This window comes from Carassius auratus, chromosome 48 (genome assembly GCF_003368295.1).
Source record: "Carassius auratus strain Wakin chromosome 48, ASM336829v1, whole genome shotgun sequence".
In the NCBI taxonomy this organism is placed as follows: Eukaryota; Metazoa; Chordata; class Actinopteri; order Cypriniformes; family Cyprinidae; genus Carassius; species Carassius auratus.
This window is the reverse complement of record NC_039290.1, coordinates 2,171,235-2,185,380: the sequence shown is the minus strand read 5'-3', so window position 1 is coordinate 2,185,380 and position 14,146 is coordinate 2,171,235. Positions and strand designations below refer to the sequence as shown.

General features: G+C 39.4%; 1 protein-coding gene across 5 annotated transcripts in view; it reads right to left on the bottom strand.

Annotated features, from left to right (window-relative positions):
* Positions 1 to 13,238, bottom strand: part of LOC113065497 (sodium channel protein type 8 subunit alpha) — a 50,847-nt gene extending 37,609 nt beyond the window's left edge. For 4 of the 5 annotated variants that reach the window (XM_026236768.1, XM_026236771.1, XM_026236766.1 and 1 more), the window contains exons 1-2: positions 12,920 to 13,238; positions 8,111 to 8,442 (exon numbers count right to left, since the gene is read on the bottom strand). In XM_026236768.1, coding sequence (XP_026092553.1) covers positions 8,111 to 8,386 — 276 coding nt within the window. In that variant the 5' untranslated portion in view covers positions 8,387 to 8,442; positions 12,920 to 13,238. Of the gene's footprint in view, positions 1 to 8,110; positions 8,443 to 12,011; positions 12,436 to 12,919 lie in introns of those variants that run through there. The other variant, XM_026236767.1, reaches the window with a different exon arrangement.
* Positions 13,239 to 14,146: the final 908 nt, after the last annotated feature.

The following is a 14,146-nucleotide window of genomic DNA, read 5'->3' as shown; positions in this document are numbered from 1 at the left end:
AAAGAAACAAGAGGGAAAATAACTTGTGCCTTTTCTTTTGCATTTAATTTTTTTACAAGCAATCCCGCGGGTGTTAAAGGCGTGGTTTACTGTTTTTTCTAGGCTTGATTGTGTTTATGGGGTGCAGTATTAACATGCATGAAGCATTAACTAACGTGTTAATGCCTCGTTGTTGTTGTTTTTTTGTTTTTTTACACATTATTTTTCACATAATTTACCTTTATTTCACACAACTCTTTCCCTTCTCTGAGAAAGGTGCTGATCAATTCCTGTTTTTATGAAGCCCCTCCCTCAGAAATAGGTGATGGGCTCTGATTGGTTAGCTAGCCCAGTGTGTTGTAAGCGGCTAAACCACCTCTAGTGCACATCTAAATGTGCCACCCCTCACCTCAGCGGCATGTGGAGCACAACCGAAGCAGTTGTATTTAAAATGAAAAAAAGGGAAAGTTGTGACATTTGCGAAGTATGGTAATCCATACTCGGAATCGGTGCTCTTCATTTAACCCATCCAAGTGCACACATAGACCGCAGTGAGAAGTGAACACACCAGTCAGTGCCTTGCTCAAGGGCACTTCAGCCATGGGTATATAGGGTGGAAGAGAGCACTGTTACACCGTTTAAACTCCAACATCTGCCAACAGATCTATAGCCCTATTCGGACGGGACCAGTTTTACAAAGGGTCGTTAGAGAAATCTGTGTTTCACAGATGTACTTGGTGATTTTAATCCCGTCCGAATCTGCCCCATCTGTGTTTTTCTCACACAACCTTTGTGATAATTCCAGAGCAAATTACCTACTGCAAACTCAATGATCCTCTGAGAAAACGAATCCTATCCAAATGCGAATGTCTATGATTGCAGGCCATATTTTATTTCACAACACGTTTCCTTGTGTGTTTTGGCCAAAGTTAATTACCGTAGATGCTCTTACGGCGCACATGTTTGATATATTTGCTTCCCGTCAAAGAAATAATAATAATAATAATACTAATAATAATAATAATAATAATAATAATAATAATAATAATAATAATAATAATAAATAATAATAATAAAATCACGAGCCAGGTCACGTAAACTGTTAATACTTGCTTTTGTAATATCAGCATCAGTTAAGATTACTCACGTTCATTTAATTAATGTTTTTAATTACAGAAAATTAAACATGGGTTTAGCCTACTACTACAAAAAAAAGGGAAACAAAGTTAAACTAAAGAAACCACATATTAACAAGGTTTTGTTATACTAGCCATCTAGTATTTATTGTGTAATAATAATAATGGTAATCAATCCGAATGACTATATGCAATGCACGCATACAGAGCGCGTGATCTCTGTGACACCCAGATGAACAAAACAGACCTTCCCATCTCTGTAATAAACAAGCAGATGTTAGTCCTGCCCGAATTGGTACGTGAAAATCGCTGATGTCAGGTGGTAAGAGTCATAACTCAAACCGTCCGAATAGGGCTTTTGATGACATGACTCAGCGACTCTGCGTTAAATCTCACACCGACTCACTGTCTGCTCCTTGGATCAACAAGCGTATCCTCCATCAACAAAAACATCTGTCCCCCGTCCACCACCAGCACACATGCAAATCTAAGTATGATGTCGCAGTAGTTCTAGAATAAAAGTGAACACGTATTAATTAATGAGATTAATGCAAAACAAAACAAAACAAAAATAACAGATCAAGCTTTCCTCAAAATGAATAAAAACAGCAAAATGCAACTCATAATGTGATCCAAACCTGCAGTAATTAAATGTTTAATAACACAAATATCCTTTATGTATTTAATTCCATTTTATTAACCAGTGTATTTGGTGCTGACCTTCAATGATCCAATTCAACCATACTAATAAGCAAAAATTACTCTAGATAAACATTTGTGCTGAAGTGTGCTGAACTCTTCTTTTGTTTTCTATAGTACAGACATGAATTTACTTTCTCTTCGGAGACTGGGCTTTTACTTTTACCAAGAATATAACTTTTGTTACATTAAAAACAAACAAGCATGCCCTGCCCAGATTGAAAAAGTAACGTAATGTGTTACCTTTTTAGGGAGTAACGCAATATTGTAATGCATTACTTTTAAAAGTAAATTTTCTCCAACACTGCCCCTGGCCCATGGCTTGATTCACCATTGTTTCCCCATTTTGACCCTCTGTGTTGGATGTTTGCATCAAGAAAGGATCTCATTTATGGTGATGGAGGGCTCCACAGCCAATAACATCTCGGGATGCCTGGGGGGGTTTTTTGTTTGTTTGTTTGTTTGTTTGTTTATTTGAACATTTAAATAAAATAAATATAATTGTAAATATAGTAAATATAAATAAATATAAATAAATATAATAAATATAATTGCTCTCTCTCATTTGAAACAACCCTTGAATACTGTTTAATAGCTGTTGATTATTTTGGGTTATTGGAACGTTCTCCTTTTGAACTGGAAAACAGGTTAGGTGCAAAAATGGGGTGAGAAGTCTGTTTGGCTAACATTATCAAGGTTGTCAAAGAGGAAGTTTGATTATGATTTCAATTTTGTAACTTTAGTTAGTGTGTAATGTTGCTGTTAGAGTATAAACAACGTCTGCAATGTTACGATGCTCAAAATTCAATGCAAAGGAAGATATTTTCTTTTAAAGAAATCACTGTTTAAGGACTACAAATAAAGGCTAGTAGGGACTATAACAAGCTCCTCGTTTGTACCATCACTAACCCCGATGTTTACATAAACCCTGCTACCAGGAACATGTAACTACCCATAATGGTAAGGTGTGAGACGTTTCCAGACAACATGCACTAGGCAGTGCCCGATTGTATATTTCTGAGGGAAGGGCTTCACAGACCCAGGATTGTCCCTCCAGGATTATCCTCTTGTCCCAGGAGCCCTGGAGCTGTTACGGGGAACTAGCATCTACATGAAGTTGGACCTTCAGAGCATTTATAACCTTGTTCAGATCCAACAGGGTGACGAGTGGAAGACAAAAGACTTAACACCTGTCAAGCTCGCTGGGCACTCTTCTTTACCAGATTCAATTTCATTGTGACTTACTGGCCAGAAAGTAAGAACCAAAAAGCAGACGTTCTATCACTCTAGGTGAGAGACAACTCCTCCATCCAGCCATCATTGTCAACCTGATTGAGTTGTCCATTGATGACCAAATCGCGGAAGCCACGCAGTGTCCTGAGGGACAGATTTTTGTGCCAACTCATCTCTGTCTGTCCTCTCGTGGACTCAGCACATACATCACAGGGCTCTGGACACCCAGGTGGCCAGCAAACCCTCTCACTCATCAGCAATTGCTACTGGTGGCCCAATATGGCCCAGGACGTCTCCCGGTTCATCCAAGGTTGCTAAGTCTGTGCCACATCCAAGGTCCCTCGCCACCTACCAGAGGGAAAGCTGGTCCACCTTCCTGTACCTAAAAGGCCATGGTCACACATTGCAATTGATTTCATCACAGACTTACATTCTTTGGATTCTCACACAAGTGTCTTCGTTATGTAGACTGCTTCTCCAAAGTGTGCAAGCTGATTCCTTTGAAACTGCTGAAACCCTCTTCCAGCAAGTCTTTCAGCATTTTGGGATACCCAAAGATATTGTCACTGAACATGGCCCTCAATTCATCTCACGAGTGTGGAAAGCCTTCTTCACAGTCAGCTGGACATTGGGATATCATCCACAGTCCAAAGGCCAGACTGAATGGAAGATAAATCGGGAGATACCTGTGGTCATACTATCATGAACATCAAGAAAGCTGGAGCCATTAACTTGTCTGATCAGGTGAGCCTTCTGATGTTCCAGCTGTCAAACCATTGGTTCCAGATGGCAGTTTGGAAACACAAAAGTCAAGCCAATGCTAGAAGATCAGCAACACCCCAGCACCATCCAGGGCAGAAGGTCTGGCCCTCAACCAGGGACATCTGTCTTCGACTGCATTGTCGCAAACTGAGTCCCCTCTTATGTTGGTCCACTCACAATTCAGAGGCAGATCAACAAATCACTTACAGGCTAAACCATCCTCCTCACAAAATAATTATTTCCATGTATCCCTGTTGAAACCATATGCTGATCCTCTACTTTCTTCCTCTCCAGGGTCTGGTGCTGATAACATGCCTCCTCCTCGTCCTCCTCCTCCAATGAATCCTTCAGAAGAGTCAACACCAATCCTAGATTCCCAACAACAGGGCAGTCACCTAGAGTACCTCGTACACTAGGATGGGTTCCGCCAGAAGAAACATCTTGGGTTGCCAGTGATGACATACTAGACCCATCTCTGCTATGTGAACGCCACACGAATCACCCTGATTGTCCAGCAACGAGAGGAAGAGGCCACCCTCGTCTTGGACCACTGCGGTCATCGGGAGCTGCCTGTGGAGGGAGGTGGGGGAGTACTGTCACAGAGTCAACAACCTGCAAAGCACCAGACCCGTACAGATCAACTGCATTTGTCATATCTAATTAGCACAGACTATATTAACCACTCACCTTAGTTCACATTTGTCTGGTCTTGTTGTTTTGTTCTGAATTATATTTATTTTTTTATTCTTTTATTATTTGTTTTTTGTTCTGTTGCGGTCATTCTGTTGCATTGCGGAGCTTCTGTCATGAAAACAAATTCTTTATATGTGTAAACATACTTGTAAACATGCTCATTCTGATTCTGATTCGGAATGCTACCCAATCAATTACCTGCATGGACTTACCTTATTCCATTCTATCTTAGTATTGCCCTGTTGACCAATCACTCACCTGCTATCCATGTGTATCTGTCAAAACCTGCACTAAACCTGTTGTTTAGATTAACTTATGGAAGTCGTGGCCTAATGGTTAGAGAGTCGGACTCCCAATCGAAGGGTTGTGAGTTCGTGTCCTGGGCCGGCAGGAATTGTTGGTGGGGGGAGTGCATGGACAGCTCTCTCTCCACCTTCAATACCACAACTTAGGTGCCCTTGAGCAAGGCATCGAACCCCCAACTGCTCCCCGGGCGCCGCAGCATAAATGGCTGCCCACTGCTCCGGGTGAGTGTTCACAGTGTGTGTGTGTTCACTGCTCAGTGTGTGTGCACTTCGGATGGGTTAAATGCAGAGCATAAATTCTGAGTATGGGTCAGAGCTTAGATTCTCTGCCTGCGCATGACACGAGACGTGCTTTATCAAGGGCTCGACCCGACCCGACCTGGGCCGATATTTCCTGCCGCCGGGTTGGGTCGGGCCCTTGATAAAGCACGTCTCGTGTCATGCGCAGCATCTCGTCCACTCGCAGTCTCGCATGCGTGACGCATCACGCGCGCTGTAGCCTACTATTCAGTAGATTAAGTGCAACATGGAGCTTGAAGAAGCATATATACAGCTCCACAGCAGCACCTGCGGGTTATAACGGCCCATATATTAAATAATGGTCGGGTTTAAATCAGGCTCGGGCTCATAATTACAGTGAACGTGTCGGGCTGGGCCCGGCTTTTTTATAAAAAAAACAATATAAAAAAAGAAAAAAAGATGCAGGTGAGGCACTGACCAGACTTGTGGAAGACACATAGAGAGGAGAGAAACACGAAGAAATGACATAGAGGGTGACGTAGCAATGGTGCTTTCAAACAGTCAGAGCACAAACCTCAAATCAAGAATGTGTATAAAAAAAAACGGTAAAATTTGAAAACCTTGAATTTAAAATGGTGCAGTGCTCAAGCAAAATAATGCATTGGATAGCTGGCCAATCAGCATATACCTCGCTTTTCAGAATGATGGGCTTTGTAAAAATCGATGCGTTTCAGAAAGATGGGGCATAGAGGAGAAAAAATAATGTACAGTATGTGAGAAATTTTGTGGGTAAAAATATGGAAACTTTTTTGATACTCAAACCGCATAAAAACATTTAATTATACCCAAATACCCAAAATAATGTTCTTTTTTAGCAACGTCATATGACACCTTTAAGGACCGTGGAGGATGTAGATCCAACATGTCCTACTTGGCTAAATCCTGTTAAGCCTCTCCATCTCACAATTGATTTGTTTAAAACATACTGTATAACCAACTCCTTGAATCATCTGAGTGGGGGACTCAGGGTTCATCAGCTGCTCCTGTAGCAAAGCTTCCTAGGCTAATTGCTTCAGAAAGTGTCACAGGTCTGGATTTAAATGCTGCCAGCTCCCATTTCTCAGCTGATTTTACACTATGAAGAGAGCTGCCCTGATCCTCAAGAATCAGGTTTCACTACTGCTGTAGACTGCAAGTCGAGCCTAGCATGAGGAAACAAAAGGACAATGGGATGCAGGGAGATCTGATCCCAATGCTGGCAAAGAATTCAATCAAAGAGCCATTAAATCCTTGAGATTGCAGAGCTAAAATATGTCTATGGCATGTGCATGAAAATGCAATGCAGAGACACATCTAAATATAAAAAAATATATATAATATAAAGCCTAATCTAAGCGATTGTTAATCGTTTAGACGGCATTTCACATACGCTCCTCCATGCGGTTTTCATCAGGAGACTGAAACCTCCTTCCTGTGCATGGAGCAGGCAGTTACATAAAAGACAGCGTGTGCTGCATGAGAGGGAGGAAGAGGAATGAGACAGAGGGAGAGAGCAAGAGAGGGAGGCAGGGAAACGTTTCTACACATGCACACATTAACAGACATTAACGCCCAATCGGGTCTGTTCATTATTTAGTAATGTCCAGTGTGGCAAACACTGCTGAAGGCTCACTACTGCACTTAGCGCCAAGCCAAACAGGAACACAGAGTTGAGCTCTGGGCTGAGCTCTCAGACAGAAAAGATGACCTCATCTTCCACCCATAGGCTACATCTCATAACCACAACTTGCTCCTGAAAATCTGTTTGTGGACTAGCTTGCATCTGTTATTGCTCATTTGCAAAATCAAAAATGAGCCGTGTTTTATGAATGATAACATATCAAGTAAATGTACATTTATTTAATTCTCTTAGAGCATGTGTTTTTATAATATTTACAACATTTTCACCATAAATTATATTATCAGCATAACATTTTTAATGAAAGGTTGAACTGAATTTTAAAATGTGGTGTTTGGTTTTTACTCCACAAGATTGTGAAGAACCTTTAGCATGATTTGTGAATGATCCAAAGAGCATCTTGAGCATCAATGAAAGCTCAGAATTCAGACTTTTAACAATTTCATATTCACGCTACATCATAGCATTAACAGTTTTTAATGTGGCAAAATGCAATAGAACAACCATTAATTCTGAGATCTGACTGGACCCAGCAATTCTGTTCATAACAATCATGTTTAAACATGTAAGGTCAGTAAGATTGTGACACAGAAGACCGGGCTAATGGCTGCTGAAAATTCTTTACCATCACAGGAATAAATTACATTTTAAAATATATTTAAAAAAATAGAGTCACTTTAAATTGTAATAAAATTGTAAGATATTACAGTTTTTACTGTATTTTGGAACAAATAAATGCAGTCTCTTTAAATCTTTAAATATCTTTAAAAATATTACCTAACCCAAACTTAGTCAAAATCTTTGGATAAATGGAAGTCACTTTTATTCACAGTTTTTCTCTCTTCACTTACATATAGCAACACCAAAGACTACCAGACAAGTGGCACCAAAAAAACAAAACTACAGGCCATCTTTAATTAGGCCTAACTATCTTACCATTGACCCACTACACAGAGAGTTGTTCTAATATGGTGCACTGTTCTTTTAAATGCACTGGAGCGATTCTTTTCTAAAGGATTATTGCTGGAACAATTAAAACAAGTCTGTCAGCTGGAACCATAAAGCTTCGGCAGACCACTGCTGACCTCCTCTCCAAAACTTCTTAAAGCATCATTTCATTCACAATCTACAACATACCTAAACCACAAACAAATGCTTCAGTATTGTAGCAGATTATAGGAGGAAGTTATTCATATTGGCATGTTTACCAAATAAACCCTACAGTTTCACCATCAGGGTTTTCTATATAAGAAAATAAAAATAAATGACCTAAAAGGCTGGTTAAAAACACATCAGCATCTTCACATCTATAATGATCCATAGTGCACTGCTTAGAATATAAAGTGTGAAGGCCAGCATATGAATAGACATGATGACACACTCACTTTCTTATTCATGTAGAAAGGATCGAGATCCTCCAATGGTGTTGCCACCATGCCAGGAGGGATGTCCCCATAAATGAAGGGCAGACTCTTTCCTGCCTCCAGGTCACCATTAGGCTTGGGCTTGTTCTCATCATCATCGTCGCGGTAGCTGCTGTCTGGTTTAGGTGGCGGTTTGGCTTTCTCCTCAGCAATGCGCTTCTCGATTTCACACAGAGATTCCCTGGTAAAGTATTTGAAGCTGTCAGGTCCTGGCGGTGCAGCAAGGGGTGCAGCCATGTTTTCATCCTGCAGCAACTTCTTCTCTTGTTATGTACACTACACGGCAGCCAGTTCTATGTTGGGAAGAAAAAAGGACATTACTGGACAACTAGGCTCACACAGTCAGAATTATACAGTACTCTTGTCCACACTGCAACTCGTTCTGGCTGGATACCTGTAAAGCAACTGACATTAACCTGGTGTACCCTTACCACCAAAAGTCAGCCACTGGGAAAAGTGCTTACCAAGTCAAGAAAGTCCTTTCTGACAGAATGAATAAATGCAGTTTCTGAGTCCAAACCTCGACTTTTTTGAAGAATGTGGGTAACTAAACAGTTGATGGTCCCCATTGACCTCCATAGTATGTTAAATTAAATGATAAAAGAACAAAAACATTGGAAGTCATTGGGGACCAGAAACAAAAATTTTTTTTAAGTATCTTCTTTTGTATTCAGGCAGCAGAAGACAACATACAGGATTGGAACAACTTGAGGGTGAGAATCTATCCTTTTAACCCAGGGGTCAACAAACTCGGTCCTGGAAGGCTGGTGTCCGTACACCTCCCCTCCAGGACCATGTCTTGTGAGCCCTGCTTTAACTTAAGCTTATGAAAAGCAAAGACTTTAGTGGACATACACAGACAATGCACTCACATTACTTATATGTCCAGCCTTCTAAATACAAAAGCCAAATGACAATTGGTAAAGTTATTGCACATTCACACTGGCTGTTTCAGCCTGAAAGCTTTTTATTACTATTTGAACATAAAAACAACAACAATTATCAGACCGTTTTATGAGTCACATTTTATTGCTGATTTGAAATATGTAATTTAAATGTGAGTGTGGCAAGTAGTTTTAAGATTTCAGGCTTCTCCATATAAGTAGGTAGGAGTTGGTTTTGGACACCTGAATTAGCTTCCTAGAGGTACTGCAAAAAGACTTTCACTGAGAGGGACTTTGACAGCAGTCTCTAGGCTCACAGTGTCCCGGACACCAGTATTTTAAGAATTCATTATAGATGAATCAGCCAACTGAGATTTCAGTATTGAGATGAAGGTTAGGATCATAATTTTTTAGGTATAATAGATGTCATAGAAGAACCATTTTTTCCCTTTTGTGAAACAGAAAGGTTCTTCAGATGTTAAAGGTCCTATATGGAACCATTTAGACAAAAAGGTTCTTCTATGACATGGTGAAGCACCTTTATTTTTAAGATTGTACGTAACTAATGTTTGGGGTGATAATATGTATTACTAATATGACATTAATATTACATTTGTACATTGAAACTGATCATTCATCAACATATGATCATTAATCATCATCACTTCAGTGACTATTTATACCAGCTACTACTATCTTGTATTACATTATAGCCTAAATACTTAAAATCTAAGTCAAGAGAACCCACACAATCGTGTCACAATTAAAGAAAATAATAATAATTTGCAAAATCAACTAAATGTCATTAGATTTCATTCTAGCTTGTGGAAAGATAAAGTCTTACTGAACAATACTACCTTGTTACATCATCCAATCACACAAACTGATATGTTCAGCACAAGAAAGTAAAACCCTAAGCCTTACGTCTAAAAATATTACCTTACACATCAAAACAATCCGTTGCTAAATTGAGAGCATGTTAAAGAGGGACTGGCAGTAGATCCTGGATGAGTCATCCACTTCATGAAAAATGAAAAGCACCCTCCATTATGAGCAGATGAAGGTGATACTTAATGTTTGTCTTTGGATTATGCTCGCAATAATATTAATTGATTTGGTGATAAGTGATCGATTGGACTTTTTTCCTGATATGTGCTTGCATAGGTTCTCATGGTATGGTTCTTTTGGGTCATTATGATGGATGTTTCTATTTTAGATGAAAGGATGCTGGTAGCTGAAAGGATGCAGACTGGGTTAGAAGATACCACATGATAGAACAAGAAGATTCGAAGCTGCCTCCGTTATGAACAAAACCTCCACTGAGATGTCGATTTGGGACATGCATTATGTCCCTAAGGATGCAGAATAGGAAATGGGGTGGGTGAAGGGAGGTCTGGTGAACCACATCATCTAAAAGCTTGCGTGCAGCGCACTTATGGGCAAGACACTTAACCAAGCCATATCGTGATATTACAGAGCTACTTAGCTGACTTTTAGCTTTTCTCTCTATCAAATTCCAGTTTTGTTTCAGAAATTGCATTTGCATTTTCATCCTGCCTCTGAAGTAAATATACCCCATTTACCTTCAAGCATATTAGACACGTAAACAAATATCAAGGAATGCCACAAACATTGGCTCATAACAGACACTGTTAGTGGCAGAAGTCCCATGGGTATGAACGCTTGGAAAAAAATCAGCTTAAACCAGCCTAAGCTGGTTTGTCAGTCTTAGCTGGTCTCTTGGCAGGATTTAAAAGGGTTTTGGGCACTTTTTACCATGTCAGATTAGGAGACCATCTTAAAGTGAAGACCTGCAAATCTTAGGTTTGGTTTAAGTCAATTTATTTTCCCAAGCAATTAAAATGTTTATACTAAACAAATCCAAACACATTATGTATTATGTACTTATAAGTAATCCTTGTGGTCCAAACAGCAAAAGCAAAGACAGACTTGCCTTACAGGAGCTGTCCAATCAGCACCACACGGGAAAAAGGGAATTACACGTTGTTGGGTGTTTTATTTTTATCACATATGGAGGAAATTTGAATTATTATACATCTAGGCCACATTAAAAAGATATAAATAAATAAATGCAAGAGCAGCAATATTTCTGACCATTTTGACCCACCAAGCCTAACAGATCTGTATGAATAAACATTTACATACACTGCAAATTTGAGGTTTCTCGAGTTTCCAGCATGCATTGCAGTATGAACAAATTATGCAGTTACAGTTATAATATTATTTATTTATTTGAACTGTGTTGTCATGTTAGGTATTTGTTAAAAAGCAGATCTTATTTCATTAAATTGTTTACATTTCACAAAAATTGATTACAAAATTCCTTGTTCAACAAATTATCTACTATGAAAAAATATAAGATTTTATTAGCTATAGAGAAATTTTGCTTTTGGTGAGCAATCATATTCAAATTAGTTCAACAGTAGTGTGCAGTGTTACTAAAGGCAGTTCAGAAATCACATGACACTGCTGCTATGAATTTATTTTTTGCTTTTTACAGTGCACCTTCTATAAGCTGAAGTATATGGAAGCATGTTGTTTCTCTGCGGGTTACAAAAAGGGTGTGAGGGAATGAGTGCGGTGGGCTTCTGTTGGGTGGGCCTATCTCGAAATAACTGAAGGAACTATGCTGTGCTGCAAGGGAACGCATAATAGCTCTAGAAAATCAGGTGGGCTACGTGGTCCAGCTTACTTACAGACGGGAGAACATGGGTTAATTTGCGAAGCATTATGAATAAAATAATAAATTCATTTTTATCCGTGTTTCTTTTTAGGTTGAGGTTCTATGCGCCACATCATTTTCTTGTAAAAAAAACGACACACTAACGTCTTGAAATGCAAAATACCCTTCAATAAATTGTTTATTCGTACATAACTGTGTAACAATTTCTTAAAACAAACCTCATTTCAATAACATCGTCATGTTGTATTGTTATTGACTGACGCAGTGGTCCTACCTTGAATTCCTTAATGTTTGGTCACGAAATCCTTGGCTTATTTGCACGACTGTTTCGCGAACAGCATCTTTCCGTTATCCAAAACGTTGTCACGTTTTCCTCGGGGTCAGAAAACGATTTTGTCTGAAAACGTACGTTTCTAAAAGCCCAATGCCTTCACGAGAGCGGGCCGAAGCCGCAGAGGAAAAAAAAATACTGCAGTGGCTTTTTCGCTCTGTCGTCGTATTTACCCTTTTATACTCACACAGCCAGCATCTTCTTAGTCATATAACCCAATTTCGTTTAACCCAAGTAAAACGTCTATCGTTTTCAGAGGACAGCGAGATATGTCAACGACGTTGTGCAAGGTTTCTGCTCGCGAGGAACATAAACAAGAAAATGTAGCATACCACACCCGTGCAACCTGCGTCCACCCTGCAATCAATAAGCAGCCAAGCATGTATTGCCTTTTGAACGTCTTAATTACAACGGATCACTTCAAACCTGTCCACATGTGCATTTTTGCTCATTTGCTCAGCTCTACATATGATTAATGCGGACAAGAAGACCTTTATTCATATGATGGTTTAGAGCTACAGGCTGCGGATCACGTCATTGATCATGCAAATACAAATAACACTCTACATATTGCCTTGAAGAATTTTGTTTGACTCATACGGTGAGCTCTTAAAATTGTCATTTGGCCGAATCAGAATAGGTTTATTTTAACAAAAATAAATAAATAACGTGAAAGGATAAAGCGTCATCGCAGTTATAACCGAATATAAAACCTAACATGAATTTGGCAAGAAGCATCTAGCAGAAAAATCCCCTCATCGTGCGGGGTCTCTGCGACATTTGACAGTGCGACGACTTCCACTGCAAGGAATAAACACATCGCATGTTCGAGATTTAAACACAATACCTACCCTAATTGCGTTAACGGGTATCCAAAAAATCCTCACTGGACTGCAGATGTCGAATAAATTCGGAAGAAACTGCGGATGTCGCCATATTGTTGCTGCTTCCTTCGGTGTGCTGTGCACCGTTACCATGCATAATTGATGACTCCCAGCAAAATATAAGGGACGGTCTGTCAATAGGTAGGACCAGTTCCACAATAAGAGGAGTTCGGTTTAGATTTCGTTTATTGGAATTTCAGTTCGATCCTTCTTCGAGTGGAGGTGCTTCAGGGATGTTCAGGAATGACGATTTTGATGTTACGTAGCCTATTGTGTCTGAAGTAACAAGCACACAACCTTAATTGTGTAGAGGTTTATAACCGTCTTTAAAACGCTACTAATAACAAACGGGATGTTGGCTTAGTGTATTATCATAGGGACAAACTCGAATAAAATCATCTTATATAGCCTAATGGAATTGTTTCTGATGGCACATTTATGCTTTTGTCTGCATAAAGATTTGAAATGTGTTGGTTTGCACGTTCTTCCTGTAACCCGGTTGAAATAATTTTCTTTAGTGTAAGATGTACTAGTTTGAATAATTAATTTCATTGTTTAATAAATAGTTTAAGGTTAAAAAAAAAGTTAAAATTCATTGGCAAAGAAATGTCGATTTTGCTCAATGAGAGAAATACATGTATACATGGTGTAATATTCATTTATGGTATACAGCATTTAAAATGTTAAATATTTGTTGGGTAATAATATATGTTAAAATGTTTAAAAGATGCCTGTGAAAATAATAAGAAAGAGTTACACAAATGTTTTGTGAATTTATTTTATTTCTGAAAGTTTTGTGTATGATCCAATCACTGGAGAGGTCAAGGGTAAGAAGGAAGTAGGGACAGACGTGAGTGAGACCAAGGGGCAAGGAACTCGACCGGAAGTTGAAGTCGGGTGGGGGCTGCCATCTTTTAGCAGAACTTCACTTGCGTTAGCATTCCCATTGACTCCCATTCATTTTGGCGTCACTTTGACAGCGAATAACTTTACATCTGAGGCGTTTAAAGACTCTGTTTGTCCATTATTTATTTCTAAAGATACACGACAATGTATAAAGGGCTCCATTACCTTCTATGTTACATTATGGCCCCGTATAAACAGTTTTTGTAAAAAATAGGCTAACGATTGCGTCATAACCACTCGGCTCTCTGTCGCATTACCGTAGAGACAGGAGGAGAAGCTCGCAGGCAA